The 25,488-nt window shown below is 44.8% G+C and overlaps 1 protein-coding gene across 1 annotated transcript in view; it reads left to right on the plus strand.

The window, feature by feature from the left end:
- Positions 1 to 25,488, plus strand: part of Sick (sickie) — a 164,991-nt gene that overhangs the window by 110,122 nt on the left and 29,381 nt on the right. The window contains exons 12-16 of the mRNA XM_076899505.1: positions 72 to 486; positions 886 to 1,027; positions 1,276 to 1,302; positions 2,784 to 3,028; positions 3,613 to 3,764. Coding sequence (XP_076755620.1) covers positions 72 to 486; positions 886 to 1,027; positions 1,276 to 1,302; positions 2,784 to 3,028; positions 3,613 to 3,764 — 981 coding nt within the window. The remainder of the gene's footprint in view (positions 1 to 71; positions 487 to 885; positions 1,028 to 1,275; positions 1,303 to 2,783; positions 3,029 to 3,612; positions 3,765 to 25,488) is intronic.

The raw sequence follows: 25,488 nt of genomic DNA on the forward strand, positions 1-25,488 counted from the left end.
GCACACGTACTTTAACTGAGTATAGCGGGTACCAGAGAAGACACTGATCGCTGGTCGATTTACTATTGCAGGTCAAAGTATCCGGTGGCACGCAAACGTGCACCACCGAGCTGCAGGCGAACTCTTCGTCGTCGAACCAAGGGCACCACTACAAGAGTTACAGTCTCACGGGTCCCAGTGCCAGTCAACTTTCTCAATCGGTGCGGGACCGTCTTATGCTGGGCTCGCAAAGTTTACCAAAGCCTGGCAGCCCGGAGTTCACAGCGCTGTTCGCGTCCGCGCACCATCGCGAGAGAGGATCCGGTGCCGGACCAACGACCACTTCCTTCTCGCCGCGAGTACTCAAGCCGTCGGATGGAAGTCTCAGCGACACGTGCAGCAATTACGCGGCCCCTGATCTTCAAGGATATTACACACCCAATAGTCCGTACACTACGTCCTGGATGAGACATAGCAATACATACACACCAAGTGGACGAACTCAAGGCAAGCTTTTGATGTTGCCTGTAGTGCATTTTGAATTTACGCGGATATTCTTGCTTCGCGATCGTCTTCGGCGAAATTTCGTTCTCTAACGTCATTCAGAGAGTGTTCGCGGCGTTCTTTTAGAAAATGGTCAAGTTCAAATTCGTTCGCACGATAATCACCGATCAAAATGCATCCAGGATACATCAAGGTTTTAACTTGGTGTTGCATGGGAATATAATATCGTCGATATATGAATTTCTTTTTTCCTATCAGTTCGTTTCTAATTTTCTATATATCGATAGATGTCTAAAGTTTATGCATACTAGCGTTAGGAGTTACAAATATCGCTTCGTGTAGCGATAACTGTTTTCGTTGTCCACAGATTTGTTCAAACTCGAGTAACCGTTGAAATTTCAGGGATGGGACTGTGCGAAGCGGACAGCGTGGAGTCGTTAGGATCGCATCGCGCGAGTTTGACTCACGCTCGTCTATTGATACACCAACGGGACTCCACGGGATCCCCGGCTCCGCCTAGGCTGAACAGAAGCAACTCCATCAGGTAAGTTTTCTGAACCGAGCCGCTCGCCGCATTAGTCTTCACAGTCCTCCATAAAATTCTTAGAGGTCATTCGCATACATCCGTATGTATATAGATGCATGCATAGAGGATGCAAATATTATTCACCACCATTTTTTAAGACGATCATTTTCGGCTTCCTTTTATTGATTCTTTCTAAATTAACCACTCTACGACAGCGATTGCTCGTTCACGGTGAAATAACGAAAAACCATTTGATACCGTTCTAGCCATCTGCGGGACAGGACATTCCCAAGGTAGTGCGCAAAATCTAGAATACACATTCGTCGAGCCTGTTTTCTATGCATAAGTATTGAAAGATCAGAAGCTAACCAGGATCTCTACATCCTTACGCTCACACACACGAGTGACAATTATATATACACGCACGAAGTAAACGCGCACGTCCATGTGCATATATATCTGTCGAGTCCTTTTACACTTGTATCATTTGCCTCGAAACTTTGTTCGTTTATACTTTTTGTTCGGCTGATTTCAATTCTCTCTCTATTCTCTATACTTGCGATCGATCTATGCTTACTGTCCGCGCAAACGCATGTCCACGCTTACTTGTCAATCTTCTATTCGCACAACAAAAGGAAACAGCATCTCCTGGACCGAAGTGTATCGAAAGTTTTCTCTCCTCCTACGACTGTTTTCAGTAGCGCGACGTACTCGCTAGCCAGAGTCTCTTCCGACTTGGTACCTCTCTTCAAATATTCCCTCGGGATAATGGTACGCTTTTTCATCCGTTTACTTAACTGGTTTCCTTTCACTGTGCTGTTATAGAACTGTACGAGTGTATACATGATCGAGAAGCCGTACTCGACATTCATACGGGACGGAATTTATCTTTTAATTAGGAGTCTCTTCTGGATCGACGTAGTTGCGTATACACTCGGCTGGGTAGAGAGACGTGTGCCCATCGACGTCCTAAGTAAACCGAACGGCAGATGCGAAGAACTCTCGCGCGACGAGAATCGATCGATCTATCCGCGAGTATTTTTTTCTCTTCTTCTTTTTTTGTTCCATCGAACGAGCCCAACCCATTCGCTCGATGGCGGTTTCTTCGCATCTGAAGAGTCTCCGTACCGAGGGCGCACGCATACCACGCACGCGCGATTGTATCCAGGAATACGCGCATTTAAAACGCGAACGATTGGTACATCATTCCTGGATGCAACCATGCGTAAACCTGGCTACAAGTGTACACAAGCGACTGTGCTTTCTATCGTTCGAGGAGAAGTGTACTTGGCCGATTCGACGGATGGCTCGGAGGTCACTTTCGAGAATCTCCACCACGTTCTTTTGCGAATTGTTCGAACGCGCCTCCTCTTCTTTCAATCGTCGATATTAGACGTTCATCGATGCACGTCGCGCGCTTCTTTCACTCCGAAGATGCAAACTGTTGCGAACGTTAAACAAAGGCTGAACATCGCGGTGGTGTAAGTCTAGAGAGAAATACGGTTACCAAAATCAACAAATTGAACGATAGTACAGCAAAAACAGAGGAAATTCGTTACCACTGACGAACCACTGCGATGACTTTCAGCCCATCGTACGAAACGTTGATTTATATCGTTAACGAGTGGTATCAGAGATACGATAACGGGGGCGTGTCTGTAATAATAAATCGTTACGTGGAACTTTTTGCCGATCTTCGGAGGGATTTTACGAATTGAACGGCCGCGACGCGTTCTACCTGGTGATTCAGATGGTTGCATCTCTGTTTTCGCAGATCCACGAAAAGTGAAAAAATGTATCCGTCAATGTTAGCTAGAGGAAGTGGAGCTTCGTCTTCGGTAGGCGAAGAGGTCGGAGTCGGGGTAGGGATGGGCGTAGGCGTTGAACCGTATTACAGTGTTCCCGTAGGATCTACCGGGTGTACGGGGCAACACTGGTCCCAGCCGACGTCGCCAACGCCCACGCACACATCTCGCCAGCCGCCTAATCTTTATCAACACGTGCACAAGGATGACGATAGTAAGTTTCCGTTTTCTGAGACGTCGTCACTTTTTTCGAGAGAGAGAGGGCAAACCTTTTCACAGAGGAAGTCGCAAATTCTTTTCGTACAACGCGTCTCGAGAACGAATCGATCTCCTACGATTCTGGCCATGACGCCATGACGAAGAAGTAAAGAATATCGCGTTTGTAAAATTGAAGAACGTGCTATGATCGTTGAAACTTGTTACTTAAAAGTTTGAATGAAAGATATAAGAATTTTTCAAAAATTGACGAGCGAAGAGAGTTGCTATTAATATCAGTAATTCGAAATTGATAAGGAAATTAGCCGAGCGATGCGATAACAATCTGGAAAATAGTTGAAAAATTCTTGATCGATCGATCAACACCGTGTACACGTGAGTTAATCGATCCCCTTGGGAATTATTAACCAGTGGGTACCAATAAGTCGTTGCTAGTCGTGAGATGAAAGAGGATATCGCAGAAGCGTGCGATCCTTAACGCGACACCATTTCGCGTCCTCTGCGATTTCGTTTCCCATCCTCTCGTCGTTCTCTAACAAAAACGAACAGAAAACGAAGAACCATCTCTTACTTTGCCTCCAGTCCACGGTTCTTCTGTATCTTTGGTATCGACAGCGAGCAGTCTGTACAGTTCAGCCGAGGAGAAGCAGGCGCACGAGCTACGGAAATTACGAAGGGAACTGGTGGACGCGCAAGAAAAGGTCCACTCGTTGACCAGCCAGCTATCTACGAATGTGAGTACACTTAACGATTACTAAGAGACCGATAAAGCCACGTTCCATGACGTGTGCTAACTACCTGTTACTGTTCGCTTCGAAGTCGTTCGTACTTTACGATTTGTACACCGATCTATTAAACTGACGTCAGTCGGATACGTAATTGGTTCGAACGGATCTGCAGGAGCACTGGTGGGGGTCGTGTCGTTCCTCTCGTTGCACCGAGCGAATTGGTGCAAATGATTAATCATAATTAATCGAACGAGACAACAGTTTGCGAGAGCCGGTCAGTTGATAATTGCGGTTCGTTCTAACGAGCTAGATCCGACCAAACCTGTTGCGACAATTTTCTCTATAGAACACTCGTGTCCCATCCTCGCAATGGGATATGCGTGTTAAATAAATTCTATTACTGTTTTATATTTGCTAAACGTTCGCCTGTAACGAGCGAGACGCTAGCGTTTCAGCAGTACGCTTCGAATTCAATTATGGACGCGCTTGGAAGCTTGATAGAAAAAGTGTTCGTGATTATATATTTATGGTAGCCGTGGCTGCGATTTAAACCGACTTTCTTACCCGACTGTGATGACATTTTATTATTAACGTCGAAAGACGTCGAATGTCTTCGATAACTTGCACGAACGTACCATCTTTAAACGTAAGCTATATTCATCTATCTAAGCGAGTTGAATATGATCGATTAATAAAATCTTACTCGCGAGGTTATTATTTGCGAGACGTGAAACGGAAATTTAAGTAATTCGTTCAAATATCTCTTCTATTGATTCGAGAAAGGGGTTGTTGCCTTCGAAAAACGAGCGTATAAATGCGAGAGAGAAATCGAGTTTCAAACTACCCGCGGTTGTTCCACAAAACGGAAGCGTCCGTAGCCGCTGAGTGGCTGTTTAACAGGGAAGATCAGCGGGCTCGGCCAATCGGACGCGTAGCAGCCACTTGCGGGCATCTTGGATCAACCGTAGCGTGGATCGACAGTCGGTTTACATTCAGTTTGTGCCGAGACGCGCTACTTTAAACGTCGCTCGTGTCTCTCCCCATGTTGTACGCGTCGCGCGTACAAATAAACGATCGTTGGTGTTTTTTTGTTTTTTTTTTTGTGTGCATCCGATCGCGACGACGCGAGAGGCCGTGTTACGCGACGATGTGTAAACGAATTGTTAACGCGAGATATTAATCCGCGGCCAAGTCCTCGATCCGGGCCAGTGATCGATCGATCGGCGTCCCAATCGACGGCTGGATCGATGTGCACGAAACGTAAACCCACCGGCGCAGCGGAGTGATTCATAAAACAGAGAAGTAATTGAAACGGAGTTGTTTTCGTCTGGTTTGAGTTTTTCTCTCTTTTTTTTTTATCGATGCGAACGGTGACTCGATCATTTCCCGTCGACAACTCGACGCTGAGTTACCGTCTGTCATTTTTGCGAACGTTCCATCGTTCATTAGCGACGCGACCACTCGTGACACTTCCTAATAGGTTTGTTTACCATTTTAGACCCGCATCTCCTGGCTAAGATCTCTGTAGAAGGTAGACGACGAATTGAATTTCGCGTCGCAACGATTTTCAAAGAGAACGATCGTTACGATCGCGAGTGGTGGTTTCTGGAAATGTACGTAACGTGTTTCGATTTTGCATTGTTGTTTCTCCGATGACTTAATTCGAGAGACCGCTCGATGTGATTTGACGCGAATCGATCGATTTAAAATGGAGTCGCGACACAGGTGGTAAGGGAAGAAGATCGTTCGAATACGATGTAGGCTCGAAACCGTGAGCGCAGCTTGAAAAAGAGATCTGGTTCGAGTCGGATCGAGGATCATCGAGAAGTGGCTAGGATGTACAGTCGCGCTGACAAGATATTAGTACGAGCAAAACGGTTCGTTTGAGCGCGATCTTGGCTGATCGTTACGGAGCGCATAATTGCGACGCAATCTCGAATGTGTATCGACGATGAATCGATCTGCTCGCGAATTTAAAACGATCCGCGCGTGCAACTGTATGTAAATAGGTTTCTCGTTTAAGTGGCACTTTAGGTAGGGGACAAGCCACGCTTCCCGTTTCGATTCTCACTTATCCGCTGGAAGAAGGCCGTGTTACGGAAGTGGCAATTTAAATAGAATCTCCACGTTTCGAAACTACAAATAGCACGCTTTAAAGCGTAAAAAAGATAGAATCCCCCCTCGTTACGTTACTAAAACTGATTACAATACAAAACCGTGCTTGTTCCACAGAAAAAGCTCGGATCACAGGTAAAAACAGAACCAAATGGAGACTCGAAATATCCGCGAAGAACGAAAAAAGCTCGTTTTCCTTCGAATAACCGCAGAAATATTTTCATAGCGCGTCTCTATGAAAGCTCGTTAGGGGACAACGATCCACGCACGCCTCGCAGGACGACGATTCGAGGCGAACGACTTGCGCTACATAAAAGCCACGGAGTCTCGTCGCTCGATACGCGACGAACCCTTTCGACGTCGCGGTTGGAATACGTAAGAAATAAGGAAAGATAGGAGACGCTATCGGCGCGACGACGCGGAGGAAAGCGCGACGGGTCGAATATGAAGTTTTCCCGGCTGCGTCGCGCGGCTCGCTTAGGGTGGTCGCATATATGGTCGGAAAGAACCGCGATCGTTCCTAGGAAACGAGGGACCCGCTCTCGAGTCCGCGGTCATTTTTGCGCTACTATATGCGACCAGGTATCCGACATTCCCAGCGCGTACACCTTTCCGTCCACTATCGTCCCACCTTCTTTCCTTCTCTTTGTCTTTTTCTCGCGTTTCCGTTTCTGTCATCGACTGCTCGCGAGGCCGGGTCGACCGTTCGTCACCGGTGCGACCGGTCGACGATGCGCCTCGATACACAGGGTGTCTCGTAAAACGCGTACGACACAGAGAACACAACTAGTCGACGAATTCGCGAGTGAGAATACAATGAACGTAGAAGAACTTGGAATGTATATTAATTAGCAGTGTTTTTTGATCGATTCAGAGTATTGATACCATTGGTTTTAGTTCAGCTGCAGTTGCCAGGTGAAGAGCTGGAAAATAGAGAATAGTATGTTACCGCTGTTGTTTGGCTGATTGTAAATGGTAATTTTTCATTGTTTTCTGTGTTGAATCTTAACACTGTAGTGATAGGGTGGCGCGTAACGCGGTACACCGCGTATACGCCGCGAGCAGACCCGCGATGACTCTCGCCAACTGGGAAAGAACTCTGTCAACGACTCGGAACTCGCGATCTTTCCTTCCACTATCTCCATTTATAGTTATTGACGCCTTGTACGGGGGCTTGTTATGCCGATCGTCGCGCGAATCGCCGAGATACGCTTTATTCGGTCGTCGCGCGAGTACCCCGGTTACCGCCAGTGTCAACCATCGGGTTTAATCGCCGTTATCACGATCAGCGATCGTTCGTTTAAGCGAAAATTGTCTTCTCTTTCATTTCTCGATTTTCTTTGATAATTGCAGAATCTCTGACTTGGAGATAGTCGAAATTGTATCGAACAGCGTTTAAAGAGTACGAACGAGTGGTATCGCCGTTCCATAGTTTTTAAATATCTTTAATAATAGTAGAATCTCTGATTCGAGGATAGTCGAATTTATATCGAATAGCGTTTAAAGAGTACGAACGAGCGGTACCATCGTATATAATAGTTTTTAAATATCTTTATGAATGAAGGTAGACGTTTGTTGGTAGTTAACGTGAAACAGAGCCAGTAGTCGCGGAAAGGGCGAAGGGGATGCCTCCTTCGCGTCCTAATTACAACTGTACACCGTGTCAATTGGCGTTCATTGGGACCACGGTAACTTGAGGCAGCTCCAGAAACCTGAATTTAAACGGTTTGAAATTCTGAACGGTTCGTTGTTTAGTGGGTAAAGATAGTTTCAATTAAAGTAACGAAGATCGTGTTGTCGCAATTATACGAGTGTTTTTTTCGATTCGTCTACGATTTTCAAATACTAGAACGATCTCTGGTAGTTTGGTAGATGTTATGGAACTCTAATCAATGCTCCATCGAAGGATCGGATAATTCAACGAAATATTTTCCATGAAAATATGAATCGCATAGAACGTATACAGTTGCATAGTAAATACAGTTACTCCTTGCGTATCGTTACAGAGCTTATCTAATTTTTCTACCAAATGTACACTTTCACAACACTCAAAGAATGTATTTCATAATTTTGCAAAACGTTTCTCGAAAACAGCCATTGTTATGCCAAGTCAATAACTAGAAAACTCGATCAGGCCAGCCGAACGTACGCGAAAGGCGAGTACCGCGATCGCCGCCATTATTAAACGGAGCAACGAACTTAATAAAACGCACGCAACATTCCAAAACACTTTTACTAGCTTCATTTACACGCCTGATATACTGTGTAATTTTCAATGACTCACACGCGAGAAACGAGGGGAAACAGTCTTTCCTCCTATGCAGACTGGATCCAATGTAAACACGTGTCCCAAACTATTTTCCCGTAATCGTTGGGAAGCGTTAGTCGAGCTTAAACATTATCTAATCTGTCGACGAGGGGGTAGTCTACCGATCGACTGTTGTGACAAGGCACCAGTGATGAAATATCGGTAGTAGCCACGTGGGAAAGTGACTAATTATATCGTTCACGCGGCTAGACGCGGTTTCAACATTTACTGTCGTTCGCTCGTACTCGAAATTCCAATAGAAGTTCTCAGCCGGAAGTGAGGGGACAGGTAAGCGCCGCCTGCTGGTAGCGGTCTCCGACTCTGATCGCTTTTAATTGTTAGTCGCAAGTGTATCGTGTACGACGTCGCTGGTAATTTAGTGTTACGCGAGACATGCGAGTTTAGGCTGTTTCTGGTTACTTCTTGCACGCGTGTTAATTCGACGCGTGAATGAAAATGACGCGTTTCCTTTAAGAAAGTGTTAGAAATGGGTTTTATGAATAATCACTTCTCTATAATTGTTCTTTTACTTCTACGCACCGGAAGTGACCTTTCCCTAACTTCCCTGTAGAGATCTGAACTAAAGTTCAAACATATAGAAACGTATATCTGTAAAGAAATGCCATCTCTTCTCACTCGAGGACAGAGATTAATTTTTCTATTTGGTTTCCAATGAAAACCAACAGAAAGTAACTCGATGCAACGCAGATGTTTAGAATTTCGCATCGAAGCAAATATCTTCTTCTTGGCTCGCTGTGCCTTGCTTAGATCATTTTTTTCATTCGTGATTTACCTACTCAAATACTCTCTGGATTTACTTTTTCGAATACTCTCGTTCAGCGACTGGCTCGCTTAAGTCGATCCCCCTTGTTTAATATCGCGCTTCCTCGAGGAAAGTTAGACGTTTGCACCAGAAAATGAAAGCCGTGAAAGTAATTTCACGCGACACGATTGTAACCCCGATGTTACACGATATTTTTAGACCTGGAACACTTTTCCGAGTCCCATGCGCCAGATAAGGCTCGATAGTTTTCTGGAGTGAAACAATAATGAATTCTTCGTACGGCGTCTCGCTCTTCCTCGTTTCGCGAGTGAAACACCTAAAAACTCGAGTACAAGAGTATGAATGAATCATTCATCGCGCTGGTTAATCGCACGCAACTTCTCAACAAGAAATAATCACTTAATTATTCGCAATTCGTAATAAGACTCGCTGCCTTGAACTACGGTACTATTTTTTTTTTTTTTTAATAGACGTCGCTTTTTCTAATTTGGACGTTCTCCAATTTTGCGAACAATGCGACGCGGTTCCAGGTACGCGCCTGGGCAAAATGCAGCGTAATGCCGCTAGGAAGTGCAAAACGAGGTGAAAGTTTGCCGATTTTATCGCGCGCAACTGTCGCGATAAGTTAAAGCGGCGCGTTTGGGACGCGCATCAGCAGATGTTGCGGTGGAAGCTCGGTGAGTCACCTCGTCGAAGGCTTGGAAAAATGTGTGGAAGCGATTATCGAATTCGGTGACGCGAAAGATATTCCCGCCGATCGTAAAACCGAGAGGGTGGGTCGGTTGGCACGACACGCCTCGCGGACTTGCTGCGCTTAGGCAAATATTTTAACTCGCCCGCTGCTTTTAGACCGAGTTGTTCATTCAAGTGTGCGCGGCAATTAACGCTGATGCGCACGGTAATTCCACCGTGGATGGGTACAGCCTAACCGTATTTGAAGAATAATTAGAGATTATCGCGCGGTTCGCGTGCATCTGTTTTGTTACTTCGAATATGTTCCTGCTGGATGCTCTGGCTTCGTTTCTGCCCCGCTTTTAAATACTCCCTTGCGCAAACACAGCTGCGGACGCGTTCGCCTCCTCCCTCTTTCTAACTGTTAATTATTGGTAGCTGAGATCGCGTTAGTATTTACTATAAACAGATACACATGTTAGGCGACAAATTGAATGGTCAGCATAAAAGTACTGAGCGGTCAGTTTAGGGTAGGTTGGTTAGTTAAATTAATAAACGCTCGAAATAAAGCAGAGAAAACATACTATTGAACCTATTCAATTGTAGAATTATTGTAAGTCGAAGAATAATGAAATTTCAGTGGGAGCTTCAAAGGAACTAGCTCCTCGTAATTAAAGACTGACCAAAAAAAGATTAAAATACTGAACCAATAAAATATAAGTCTATCTGCGATATATAAAAACTCTCTCAGTCGGTGTTTTCTTACTTCGTTTCACGCGTATACTCCGCAAGAAGGTAATTATCCCCATATCGTTAAACTCGCTTATTAAATTCACCCTCTGCAACGCTTCTAATGAACTCGAGAAACGGAACAATTCGCTTTTAATTATAAAATTGTACAAATTACAGTCCTCTGTACGAGCAGATTTCGAGGAACGAAGAGAAAATGGAGTTTCCCTCGCGATTGGAACTGTTTTCCCCGAAAGAAAGATCGGAAAAATGGGGTGCCCTTACGTATCGCTCGCCCTCTTCCTCTTCGCGCGTACCTACGGCCAGGAGATTTACGGCCTCGGCTGACCCCGTGCTTTTACAACTTGGAATAATCGATTCCACGGCCTTCGGGACACCCTACAACTCACCCGTGCAAAGCACACTCCGCTATTCTTCCCGTACGCCACAGATTTTTCCACCGAGTCGCTCGTAAATCGGGAAACTTCTCTGAAATATCGCCGTCGACGACGAGAACGGTGTTTGCGATCCTCGAAATTCTTCCTCCGTCGCCCGTTTGTCATTGGCGGAGGTATTCGTTGCCCTCGACGCGACAACAACCCCTTGCTTGTTCCAGCTAATTGATAAATTGAGGACGACCGCGGTCCATTCTCTGCTGTCGATGGAATCTAACGATTTCAGTCCCGTGTCGTTCGTTTACAACCACTCGAAGTGAAATCGTAGGCTTCGAGCGTGATTTAATTAGAAATTTTTATTGGTCACTAAAATGCAAGTATACATTATTAGTTTGTTTTAATTAGTCTGTCGTCAAATATCAAGTATTTATTTATTATTATTTATTAGATTAGATTACTAATATGTGGATGTATAAAGTATATTGTTTCACAGTCCTGATTCAATGGTGACCAGCTGCAGTTCATCGTAGTGATTCAAAAATGGATATTATAGATCGTTCGACGCTCGTCTCCTTTCATCTACGCATTCACAACGCCTACACATTCCCGTATCGCGAGATACCAATGGAAAATCTGTTATCTATGCCCATTAATTACAAGCGTCTCTAGATGAAACGATATTAGCTGGCAACGTTGTATCGTCGCGGGATACATATCGCTGGCCCAGATACGACCCCGTTCCTCATCGTATTAGCAATTCTAGCGTACGACCAGATTTTTCTTCTCCCAACATCCTCTCCTCTCGCGTGAACGCGTCCAACGCGCGTAATTTGCGATTAATCATTCGCGGGTTTACAACGCGCGCGCGTGGTTTCCGGCAAGATAGTCCTCCGCCTCGTCCAAGGACAAGGCTCCTCTTCCCGCAGCGATCGCACGAAATCGTATCGTCTTAATAAAAACCTTGATTTCTGCTCGTGCCGGCCATTAGCGACTTTTATTTCGTGGATGAAGCGGCGGCTGTGCTTCGCCGCTAAGATAAATACGATAAGAAACTCTGTGGCGTTTACCTGGAACCGGAAAAACGCGGATACCGTCCGTCCATATTGTAAAGAACGAACGGATAAACGGTCCTCTCCGCGTTTGGAAATGGTAATTACGTGGGTTCTGTTTTCAGGAGGACTTAACCCTCTGTTATATCCTGCGAGCTTGGTAATTATGCAGCCTCTCGCTCTCTCCTCTTCTCTCGCCTCTCTATTTATCGATCTTCTTCAAATTTTATCGGGGATAATCGCAAGCTACTAATGGATTAACTAAGTTTTTCGCTCGCAACCTTTGAAACTCCGTCGCTCTCGAGGAAAAGAGACTTTTCGATCGATTCGAACGAGAATAGATCTGTCCTCTGGAGTGGAGTGATCGATCTCGAAAGAAATCGAAGGTCAGCATTCTAACCCATTACCGTCACTCGTATCTCGCGCGTCAACGTTCCTTCCTTCGTTTTCTCCGCTTCCTGCTCTCTAATCGCGTAACATATAAACCCTATAAATAAAAAAGGGAAAAATCGACAAATAACTAAATAGCACGTGGATTTAATTCACGCCTATAATGGCACGCTCGCGCGGCATTATTACGAGGAATAACAAAGTCTTTTTACTCCGTCTCGAACCGGGAAGCTTAATGAGAACTGGTTCTGTTAATCCGCCAGGAACGTTTCTTACCGCTTACGTCATTATTATTTGAATAAATCCATCATCATCCAGTGACAAATGAAAATTACATATTCTTATACCCGCGTACACACGCTGGCTGGCCTCGCTGGCTAGAACCGAGTTACGTGTTCCCTACTTTTTTCTCTCTCTTTTTCCTAGCCGCATTTTTGCCCGCGTAATTATGTGACGCATACATTTGCAGTTATTAAACGCGGCCGTTAAACGAGCGAGCTGCCAAGAGCGCGGCTCCGACGCCTCGGAACATCTGTTCCCTCCGCCATTTTTATCGCTTCTTTCAATACGCCTCCTTCCATCGTCGCGAGCATTCCTCGCGTTTGCGAACGAACGATTTTATTTGAAATTTCGATCGACCATTCGATACGATTCTCGACCCCTTTACCGTGCTATCGTGCTTGGGAGACGTTCGCGTAGCGCTTTGCCCAGGGCAACGATTAATGTTTATCAGCGTTAACGCGCGTCTTATTAAAAATTATTAGCCTCCATTAGAAATTAATGGGAAGTCGTTTAGAGTAGCCGGAGGGTAAGTCTAGCGTCGCATTTTTTCATACGCTCAGAGGAGCGCCGTGGAATAAATTAAACAGGCTCCTCCACGCGAACGAATATTACCAACAGCAAGTAGCTCTTGTGCTTGACGAAACTTCATTCTCTACCGCCACGGTAGCTCGTTTTATGGCCCCGTTTTATGCGGTACTCTATTTACGTTTGGTATTCCTGATAGGTCCCCTGTTTATTGCTTTTTGTAAACACTCGCGCACGTGTCTTGTGAATACCTTCTAACACAACGTTTTCGAAGTTCTTCAGAACGATTCTGGAGCAAGTGCGTCGCGGACAATGTTTCCCTTCTGTTGCGCGTACTTTGTTTAAGTATTCTGGTCGCGGCCTAGCTTTTCACTGAAAGAAAATAATATCTTTAATTGTTCCTCTAACGCTTCCTTTCGCGGACTTCCTCGCATTGTTTCGCTATTTACCATTATGTTAATCGCTCTCCAGTGACATCGAGTAACACATACCTCCGTTAACTCATTAGCCATGTACGCTGAGTTAGCGGGACGTTTCTTCGGTTGTTCTTCTTTCTTAGTCGGTTCGTGAGTTCTCCGTACTATAAAATTGCCAAAAAAGCCTTGGCACGTTACAAAAATTTACCAATCAAAGTTTCTTCTTTCTCTTAGAAATATTTTCCTGAAAACTATAATTTTGTGATTTGAAGTTATTCGAATGTTCGAACTCGAACATTACGTTGAACGCAAATCAGATGAAAATGGGACGTCTATGCGATCGAAACGAATCCAAACTTGGAGAGTTTCGTGTATTCGGAAAAATGGCGGCAGATTCGAGGCACCTCCGCGAGCCTCCAGAATTTTCATCGTCTCCTCGAGCAACGTTTCGCAAGAATCTCGTACTTGCATAACGCCTGGGGGCATTTTTTGCTCGCAGAAACATGGTGAAAAAAAAGAGGGAAGAGAAGGAAACAAGTCAATGTACCGTTTTCCCGGCGCATCCATCATTCATACAGTCGGCTCGAAAAATGAGGAGACCCAGGGGGAGGAGGAGGAAAGAAGGAGAAAAGAAAAAAGGAGGCGACAGAAACGCGTTTGTTATTTATGAAACGGGCTATCGATTGCGTCCACGGCGAAGTTGAACCGAGAGAGAAAGAGAAACCCATCGGTCGTGCATACACCGCGAGCGGCGCCGCGCATAACGAACGTTTCCATGCGGTTTATTGATATTCCATTGACAACCCATTGGCACCCAGGGGCGTACGTCTCTTGGTGCACCAAAGACTCGCCACGAAAGACAGCCGTCGCGTGGGAGTTCCGTTAATCCGTAGGAATCGAGGCTCTCCACCACTGGCGCAGGAAGTCGTAAACTCTAATTGTTACCATTGTTCTTTATCAGCCTCGACGACTGTTAATCGCTTCGCGGTCTCGCTAATGACACCGCCTACGGGTTACGACGGGGCACCGATTCTGGTGAAACTTGAATTTTGGCAATCGACCGCCTCGTTTCTTCTTTATTCCTTTATCCCTCTCTGAGCATATTTCTCGTTTGCGATCGCTCGTCGATTCGAATAGGATCGAATGTGAAATCTCGAATAGAATGATCGTCGCGTTAATCGAATCCTGATGATCTTTTCTGAATTTGCGTGTACCATCGTTGGACACTGATTTCAATATCAGATTTATCGCACGATACTAGCACGATCGCAGGATAGAGGCGCGCTTGTGATTCTAAATTTAAATTAAAGTCTAGGAAAAGGGGAGACAGCGCTTACCAATTTCCCGACAAGAAGAAACACTCTTAAACGCTGTTTCCGTTCTCGGAAGAACTTGCTCTCGGTCTAATTAGCAGCTTCCGCTCGACGAGCGTTGGTGAAGTGCCACGGACGCTTTCGTAAGAAACGTTGTTTGGCTCGCTTGTTTACCAAACAAAATGTTGAAGCGCGAGAGGAGACGATCGATGGCGGACAAAAAGGGAAGAGGCGGAGAGGAAGAGGGTCTCTACGCCACTGGTTCGAAGGGTCTGGCCCGGATCCTCCAGGCTCTTCTGACAAGAGTGTTCGTAGTAACCCCGGCCTTTATCGATGTTTTTCTTCCGTCAGAACGGCCCGGATTTCTTCTTTCTTCCTCCAGCTCGACGAGCCTCGAAATTGACGATTGAACGACTTGAATGGCGGAAGGATCGCGTTTAAAAAATCCTCAGACATGATGTAAAGAGTCATCCGGATGACCATCGTGATGATAGTTAGCAATTAAGCAGGAATCGAGCAAGCGGATGATAGTTATTTCACTTTCGAAGAATAGTTAACGAGCGATCAACACCTCTCGCACACTGTACATCTGCTAAATTATCCGAATAGAGGTTAGAGAGGAAACGAGGAGCGGCGAGAATTAAAATTCATCGCGTTCTTGCATTTGAAGAAAATTAAGACGCACGCGATGGTATTTTAATTTAAGTCAGCCGTTCAATTAGGGCTCGAAGGGGTTCGATTCCACCTGCATTTTTAACATCGCGCGAACTGCTCCTCCTCCAGCCGCTACGCGTTTCCTTGTTTGCTGATGGATGAAGCTGATACGAAAATTTTTAGGAACGAACATGCCAGACCAGTTTCAATCATTACTGCGGCTTAATTTCCAAAAAGGAAAGGGAAAAAAGTTCCCATGTACACCGTTTTTCTCCTGGCAAGTCGTTGCAATTGCGTAGCTTCTTTTGCTTCCTCTAAGTCGCATCTCGCCCTCGGGATCTCGGCTGCGGGCAATTACGCGGGAACTCGACAAAGAATTCCCTCGTTTTTCACGATGCCTCCGATTCCTCCGCTAGCTCGAAGGCGCACCGCAAAGTAGCGTCGAGGATGTTCCGCGAACACGGCCAGAACACGGAAGCGACCTCGAGTCTCGCGCGCTCTTCAGACAAACGTTGCAGCGAAGGGACGTCGTCGCGAAATTATCGAACAGGATAGAGAAGTCGCGAATATTTTTTCACGTCACTTCTCCAACGGACGTCTACTTTCGCGCGAGCAGTGGTATCGTAAGCAGATGTTCCTTGCATCTTTGTAAAATTAAAATCGCAATCGCGTATCACATATCTTTATCATCGAAACCAGACGCGTAAAATCAATAGCAAGTTTTCAAACTAACATAATCGCTGTCTCTGTTCACTGTTTCACTAAGAATCTCAATAAGTATCTCTGTCGTTTTAAACAGATTCTCTTTGAAAAGGGAACCTTGAAGCTTCGCATTCTAGATTCAGAATAAAAATGAAACGTGGTTGGATTCTGCTCGTAACCGTAGCAATTGACAGTGTCAGGGTCCACCTACATCGCGATCGTTCGAATTAACCGCTTAACTCGCGCTGAAACGAGAGATCACGTCGTAGAACTTGACAATCTTCGCGGCGGCTTCCGTTCGCCAGATTTCTCTGTCGAAACAGGTCGATTCCGTCGCGTTCGATCGATCTTTTCGTCCGTGTGGTTACGTCGCAGTTTAAGTAGAAAACGTGGAACGCACAGAATCGAACGCGCACCTTCGTCAATTTTCTCGTACGCGTCTTCGACGGCCAAGTCGCCCCGTCATTTATGATTTATAAAAGGAGCGGCTCGTTGCCGCCGCGCACGCATTGTCCTCGATCATGCGCGAGCGCGCAATAAATCGACGCAGGAAGAAAACTACGTTCACGGACGAGAAGGTTACCCTCTGGCATCAAACGATGATAAACGAGGAGCTGAGGCACGTGACGCGTCGCGACGAAAGGCCGTTCGATCAACCGTTCGGTTCTCCACGTCCGTGGGGGGTGCGTGGTGAACAGAGAGGGGTTGCTCGCGCGATAACTCAAGAAGCAAACGATGAGAATCCATTCTTGATCAATTTTGATAATGATATCTGTTCGTCACTGTCGGAATTCACTATGGTAAACTGAGAAACGAGGGGTAGGAACGAGGGGTAGAAGTGTAGAGACGATCAAGATCCATTTGTTACTAATTCTGATAATGGTATCGTTCCATGACTGTTAGAATTTGCTACGATAAGCGAGGGAGGGGTAGAAGAAACGACGAGAATTCATTTTTTACAAACGAGATTAGAAATAAGGGGTGGTAGTGGAGAAACGATGAGGGTCGATTTTGATCGATTTTTAAAGCGATGTCTATGCTCTATGACTGTTGGAATCTGCCATAGTAAGTGAAAAATTGAAGTTAGAAACGAGAGGTACGAGCGGAGGAACGATGAGAGTTCATTTTGATAAATTTCGATAATGGTATCGCTCTGTGGTTATTAGAATCTACCACGATACGTCGAAAGGTGGAGGATTGTAGATAATGTTGGTGTTTCAACATTGAGGTCGAAAGATATGAGAACAAATAACCTGTCAAATATGAAATACCAATACCTTTTTTCTATTTTTTAGTGAAATTTAGTTGAGAGAAATCGATTCGATTTTGCTTGTTTTTCGAGGGTATCTTCGTGAAAGAGGAAAAATCGACGTGATAAGAAAATCGATATTTTGAAAAATCAATTCGAGATCCATATTATCGATGTACACTAATTACAGAAAAAATATTCGCACACGGTTATAGTTATTCGAAGATTTCCATTACTGTACCGTGTAATCAGAGCCGAGTATATTAGGCTTGATAATAGTAGTCTTGTGATAAAGCGAGCTCGATTAAGAAGCGCTTTATTGAGGAACATAAGTACACATTGCTGGAATATTTTTATTCCGAGTGTATCGTGTAATCGTAACAGCGTGTAAGGAATAATAAAAAAAAAAATTCCGTAGAAACACGTCTTTAATGGTACTCGAGTCGTAATTTGAGTTTACGAGGAAATTATAGGCGTGACGGTGAATGACGCGTTAAGAATGATGCTTTAACAAACATTACGAAGATATTATAAATTTAGTATGCCTCCCTGGTGATATTTATGCCTACCATCACATTACTCCGTGTATATCTAAAAATATGTATGCCCTTATCTTTCAGATTATAACTTAGTCTTGTGACACGTACACGGATTGGAAAGCGTAATGAGAGTTATGTCAGGCTGCTAGATTCAGAGAGTTTATCGTGTAAAATTTGACGAATTGTTCCCTTCGAAATCGTACGAGATTTATCTTTGATTATTATAATTCAAGCGAACAGCAGAGTGGATCATTTTTAGAATGTATACATATTTAAAGAGAGATTAGAAAAAAGTTAGAGATTAGAGTTTGAACATTTTGCAATTTTAGGGTGAAATATAAAAAAAAATCTGTGCACGAGAACGTTTCGATTGAATTGAAGTATGCGTGTATAAGAAGCAATAATCGCTGTAACAGGTAAGGGTCTGGTTACCGCTCAACTAAAGTAAATGGACCCGTTAATCACCGAGTTAATTCGACTTTTATGATAAATTAATTGGCCAATTTGCGAGCACTTAAGTGCAAGTGCTTTAACGAACACTTTGTTTTCTCATTAAGAACTGTGTCAACGGCGCTTGAACTGAATCAGTTTTACGAAATCAAATTATATTTTAACGAGACTTAATTACTCATCGTCGTTCATACATAATTAATCGAGACTTGTTGAAAACGAGTCAGAAAAATTCTAATTACATACCACCGTGTGCTATAATTTCGAATATATGTTTTAACACGCGCTTTTAATTACATAATCGCAAATTATCACAACGTAACAGCCGCAATCAGCATATCCTAGCGAATAATGAATTTCTCATGCGCGAAATACAAATCAGCTGTCACTTTTTATCCACAACCAACGACCGTGCGTAGCCATTAACTGAGTTACACAGAGATGTAGAAAAATATTTCCAATCTCTCTTCTCAAGACTCGTTGTTTCTTTAAATTACCAAATACCAAATTTCAATCGATTCCACGAACAACTGGATGCAATTCGAAAAATAAAGAAACGTCGAAGAATGCGATCTTCGATATCGAAGAAGGCAAGTTGGTCATTGCGTCGAACGAAAAACGATGACGAACCAAGCACGCGTATATATCTAGAAAAATATTTCCAATTTCTCAAGATACTCGTTGTTCCTTTAAATTACCAAATACCAAATTTCAATCGATTCCACGAACAACTGGATGCAATTCGAAAAATAAAGAAACGTCGAAGAATGCGATCTTCGATATCGAAGAAGACAAGTTGGTCATTGCGTCGAACGGAAAACGATGACGAACCAAGCACGCGTATATATCTAGAAAAATATTTCCAATTTCTCAAGATACTCGTTGTTCCTTTAAATTACCAAATACCAAATTTCAATCGATTCCACGAACAACTGGATGCAATTCGAAAGATAAAGAAACGTCGAAGAATGCGATCTTCGACATCGAAGAAGGCAAGTTGGTCATTGCGTCGAACGGAAAACGATGACGAACCAAGCACGCGTATATATCTAGAAAAATATTTCCAATTTCCCAAGATACTCGTTGTTCCTTTAAATTACCAAATACCAAATTTCAATCGATTCCACGAACAACTGGATGCAATTCGAAAGATAAAGAAACGTCGAAGAATGCGATCTTCGACATCGAAGAAGGCAAGTTGGTGATCGCGTCGTCCTCTTGGCGGTAGCAGCAACCGATTTCGGCGGTCCCTCATCGGGATTCAAATAGGTGGTCGGTGTTGACAACGTCGACGATGGCCAGCGGTAACAATAAGTGTGACAATAATAATAATTCATCGTCCCCCGGTCCCGTCCGTGGGTTTAATTCGTCGACTTGCGCGTGCACATGCGAGGAATGGGCAAAGGCCACGAGAAGGCACAGCGAAGATCCAGGGACTTGATTGAAGCCAACTGCCCGGCCAATCCCGTACCCGAGCTTATTAAAACTGGTGCCGTTGTTTTGTCTTTTGTCTCTCCTTTTAATGCCCGGGCATTAACTAGCCGCCAGGAACCCGCTCGCCCGTCTTCGCCGACCTCTTCGTCGAGGCAGCTCGTTCGATCTCCGTTCGGCTCTCGTCCCTCTCGCGTCTTAACCTTTTTCTCGCCACGCTTTGGACCTTTGCGCGATTCGAAACGCTTCTCTGCCGCGGGTCGCATGCAAATTTCGTTTGTTCGCACGCGAGACCGCAGGAATGCAGAAAAGTGTTTTTCTGCCGGAAGGACAAAACCTGTCGATGTGGAAGCGCGCGTGGCGTTCTCTTTCCTCGTCCTCGGTATTTCGCGACGCGAGTAACTGTTTCCGATTTCTGTTCGCTCGACTTCGATCGCGTTCTCGTTTCTTTCGAAAAGGGTTTTCGGTTTGCGGGAGAGACGAAGGGGAGCGCGAATTGTTTCGAGAATTTTTCGAAGGATCGATGTTTTATGAGTACAGATTGGTTTCGAGCATTGAATTATTTTCTCGCGCAAGAGTCTAAATAATTGTTTACTGTCGTAAAGAAAATTTCATTTGGAAAATGAATGGCTCAGGATGGAAATAAAAGTAAATTGGACATATATAATTAATATTAAGAGAATTTAGCGCTAATATCTGGTCGAAGGATAGAAGTCTTGAAGAACAAGTCCGATGCAGTATTCGTATGCGGGACGCGGTGATTCCGTTATCAAAAATCGCGGCGCGTTTCGTAAAAATATCATCCGGAGAATTTTAACAAGGACTATTTTACATGAGTCGCGGCAAGGACGGTGCCAGCATCACCCAATCGACATGGTAATACGTTTTAATTATGCAAACTACACACGGTTACGCGTTATCTAATGAATCAGTGGTGTGCAGAAAGAATGAATATCGGACTATTATTGCGCGAATTCTATCCGTCGAGTTGGCGCATCCTTCAGATTTCGTCGATGACGATTGTCGGTGCGCGCCATCGAGCCGATGAGTCTTGCGAAATTCCGTTGATCGGATCGCGCGGACGTTCGTACGACGTGAGACATCAATTTTCTCGGAGAAACCGTGCTCACGACTGATAATCCAGCACCTGTCGCGTTTCTTTGAAATCAGAGCGAATTGTAATTGTCATCGTTGAAACGCTTCCAAGTAGGAAGCCATCCGCTCGTTCGCGCACTCGTGCACCACCTTTTTGGTGCTGCGACGCTTTCCAAAGTCGACGTAGACGCTTTTCGATATATAAGATTGCTGTTTCTATGCGAACTATAGTTTATTAAAGAAATCGAGATTTTTTTAAGGTAATGAAATTGAGACGATCCTCTGATTATTGGTACGAGATAACGCGATCTGTATTAAAAGCATTACTCTTATAATTCGACTGTGATTCGTTAGACAAATGAATGTTTCCTTAGATACGATTTAAAAAGTGTAATTCAAATGAAAATCTACTTCGTCTCTTAAATACGTCGTATTTCACATTTTTTGTACATTCTATCGATGGATATGCCAGGCTGTGGTTCTAATCGGTGCTTAACTAACTGCTCGCAGTTATTCCAACGATCGGTAATATAATTATAGCTGATAAAAGTAGGAAATGCGTATCAGAATTTACATGATTACCGTCTAGAAGGGGGGATTCACGTGGAAGTGATATATTATATCAACTCGGATGACGCACGATTTATCACCACCGTAATTAAATCTCACGTTCCATTAAAGATTACATCCAACCGAGTTACGTGTATATCTATATTTAATAAAAAGTTAAGCCGTACAAAGTGATCCACACGGGCCTCTCCCATTATCGCGAGCTTCCCAGCTAATGCGCCGTGGAGTATCTAGAAAATTATATACAAAAGATGATTTACCCGATACCACTCCCCGCGTTCTTTACCCTCGACTATCGGCAGCATCTTAATGAAGTCGTGAGCGATTAAAAGCGGAGGGCTGTTGACCTCCCCGGGGGTTCAAATTTGTATGAAATTCTCCTACAGTCGATCGAGACTAAACTGTGAGCCATTTTATGCCGCGTTGGGAAACTCGCGGCTTCCCATGGAAATTGAACAACCCTTCGATTATGCCTCTAATCCGAGTATCGCTTCGCAAAGGATCAGAGAACTTTGCTTAATAAACGGCTTAACGTAGAAGCACCGTTGGTTCGAAGAAACGAGCTTCCATTAATTTCCATTCAGTCTGCAAGGGTGTGCGCAAGATCCCAATCCATACGATCAAACAGTTTTGTTTCTGGCCTGTATTCTACATTTTTTGCAACAGCATAAAGACTGTAAGCGTGAATAAGAAAAGGATGCAGAGTTCAAGATGGATAATACGACGGAGCATTAAATATCATTTTCGTGAAGTTTACATTATTACAAGTTCGCTCGCATTCCTCGTCTTGCAATGAGAACTTCAAACGGCTCGAACGGAAGTCGAACGTGGAGAACGCTGTCGGCGCTTGCGAATAAAATTGTTGCGGTGGAAGATTTTTGTCTGCTCGTTGCATGTCGCGAAACATCCGAGCGTGTTCGTTTTTTTTTTTTTCTTTTTCGAGGAAACACTCGGTGTACGTAGTTGCACGCGCAGGGGACGCTGCGAATTTTCTGAAGAACTCGATGCATAGTCCGCGTGCTGTTCTTACCCGAAGGCTGCTATCATCGCGGGAAAAAGTGGTAGGTGACGCGGCCGCGGTGGAAAGAGGAAGAAATAGAAGCGGGGCGTCGAGTTCTTTGCTCCGATTTTGTTTCGCGTGGATTCCACGCGCGTGCTCTCCAACGCTGGGGAATCGATGTCCTACGCTTCGAGGCTCTCGTTGAAAAGGCTGTTCAGCTCTGAAATCGAGCGCAAACGTCGTGATTCGAACGAACGAAAAGTTTTCATTCACACGCGATGGTTCGCGTTTCGTTGCATCCTACAATCTGCACGGACGAATTTTCGAAAAAAAAGAATTGGCGAACTTTTTACCACTAATTTCTACCATTGAGGGTAATTTTGACCCCCTCGTTGCTGATGCGGATTGTAAATAAATAAGCACGCGTTATTGTACAAAAGAATTTCGAACGTAGCGAACTGTACTCGTTTTTTCGAACCCTCGTAGCTCTCATTAACCTGGCTGGGTAATTAAAATTCCTGGAAATACCACGTACTTTGCTCGTAAAGAAATATCTCCGCGGTGATCTTCCGTATTCCAGTAATAACTGCGATAATAGCACGAGGAACGCAGGGGAATTATATATCTCAGTTGATTCCACGTCATAGATTACTCAATAGCAAGAAAGAAACATTTGTTGCATTCGATAAGACGACCCGCCTGTAGCTCTACTATTGTCAGCCATCTACCATTGGTCGAAATCTCTAAAAATTACGATCGACATTCAAAATTACCAGTTGCATATTAAAAAAATAGAAAATAATCGTTCAACCCCAAAATGACCGCTACAAAGTAGCGTAGAGAAAGAGAGTAAGATCTTTTTTATTCTCACGAAGAACGAGAGAGACTTGTCTTCCGGTTTCCACCTTCCGTTCTCACACGACGGAAACACGAACAGGGCGTGTGCCCGTCACGAACCACTTCCGGCCCCCGACGATTTTTAATTACAATTAACCGCGCACGCCTGTCCTGTCGCGTGTATTTACTCGCGTTTCCTTCTCTCTCTCTCTCTCTCTCTCTCTCTCTCTCTCTCTCTCTCTCTCTCTCTCTCTCTCTCTCTCTGTCCTCGTCTTTATCTACAATGCATCGTTGTCTGCCACCGATAAGATAATTTATCAGGCGTACGCGCGCCTTTTTATCTCGCCCCTCCGCCAGGCTGGTTATTAACTCCCTGGAAGGCTCCCTCGCAGCAGCAGCTGCAACATGTTGCACCAGGAATTCGAAGCGTAACCGCGCACGAAAAGTTAATCGATGCGACGTGCCAAGCGTGCTCTCGTTTCGTTTGCGAACCAACGAAAGCTCCGCATTGTGGCGAAAGAAATCGTGGGCTTTTCGATTCCGTCGGGGTTGCCGTTTCCGGGCCGTACAAGGCGTTCGTTAAAAATGCGAGAGTGCAATTCGGGTGACGAACAATGCGAGATGGTCACAGGATGGACGTACAAGGAAACTCCATTAACGCGTTCAGACTATTTTTGGGTTAATAGGTTTAAGAAACGTAAGGTGAGGCAAGGGTCCTCGATTTTGGACTGCTCGAGGTCGCGTCTTCCCTTTCGCTTCTCCTGTTTCGTGGCTCGAACTACCGGAAGGACTTCGCGGTTATCCGCGGTTCGAAAAAGTAATATGAAATTCCTGCTACTAAGAGATTTACTAATGTTCGATGTAAAATTTAAACGAGAAATCGTGCCTAGCCTCGCGATCGTTCTCCTTTGGGTTCGCTTTGGAACGAGAAACGAGGAGAAGAACGAGATAGCTGAAACGATTAAGTGGAATAGAACGCAGAGGCCGTGGCAGGGTTAAAGTCGACACGGTTGGAAAAGAGAGTCGGTCGTAGGAAATGCTCCCGGTTTATTTAGCCTCATCAACGCTCTCCTAGGATGTCGGCCATTCTGCTCAAGTTTCCTGAATTCTCAAGCGCCGTCGCTCCTCGGGACGTTACGACCAACGATTACGCAATTCAATTTACAATGCGCAACGCTCGCGTGAATTAATTCCCATCGCGGACGACGTTTCATCGAGGCCCTGACATTTAGCCGACTCGGGAGATTCTTTGCACATGACACTGGTCAATAAATGGTAGAAAACAACCGTGTCTTTTAGGATCTCGTTACTTTTGTGTATCGAGGCAGGAGACAGCAGTGTAACGAATCGTTTTGCTTCGAGTTCGAATCATTTTACTCTACTTTTCGGAATAAAAGAAGGAAAACACGAGATTAGTATTGCGTTCCAGTAGACGCGACGAGGCAGAAGGGGAGGCTGGCAACCCCTTTTTTCACGAAGACGCAGATTCGATGTTTCTATAGGTTAGACATTTTACTCTGACGAAGAATCAATAATTTAGCATTTAAACGGTTTCACGAACAGTTCGACTCCAATTAAAACGATGCTTCGCGTGGTCCCAACATTTTCTCCCATGAAAAACGCCTCAGCGGTTCAATTTAAATAGAATTCGAACGACACCGTCGACGAAACGAAGGAAAAGCGCGACGAAACGCAGAACGAGAAAAAGGGATACGTCGTGACGATACGAGGAACAGCAACGTATCGACGTCTTCGAAATATTAATATTTATGAGTCTCTTCCTGCAAAGAGGGTGCACCTGCGCGTCGGTCCGTATGCCTGTCCACGCTCGCAGGGACAAAGCTGCGCCGTCGAACGAACCGCGCGTGGATTCGTCCTTTTTTTCTTCTCTTCCTCTTTTTTTTTTTATCTCTCTCCTCTTCCTCTTTTTCTTCCACGAACTTTTAAACGCCGCGCTACACGTTTGTTTGTCCCGTCGCGAGGAACGTGCACGCCTGCCACCTCGTTCCGCTCCTGCGGCTCTGAATAGAGCGTCCAGGTAGATCCTGGGGCAGGGAAAAGTCGGTTTTATTTACTCGTAATGCGATGGAAATTGTCCTGGGTGCTGTGCGAACTGTCTCGAGGCTCGTCTGAATTATTCTACACGCATGGGAAACTTTGTAAACGCGTTCCCTCGCCGGCTGTTTCCCTGGGACCCTCTTCCTCTCCTCTAATTTGTTTCAGAA

The sequence above is a fragment of the Xylocopa sonorina genome, chromosome 8 (assembly GCF_050948175.1).
Source record: "Xylocopa sonorina isolate GNS202 chromosome 8, iyXylSono1_principal, whole genome shotgun sequence".
NCBI lineage: Eukaryota > Metazoa > Arthropoda > Insecta > Hymenoptera > Apidae > Xylocopa > Xylocopa sonorina.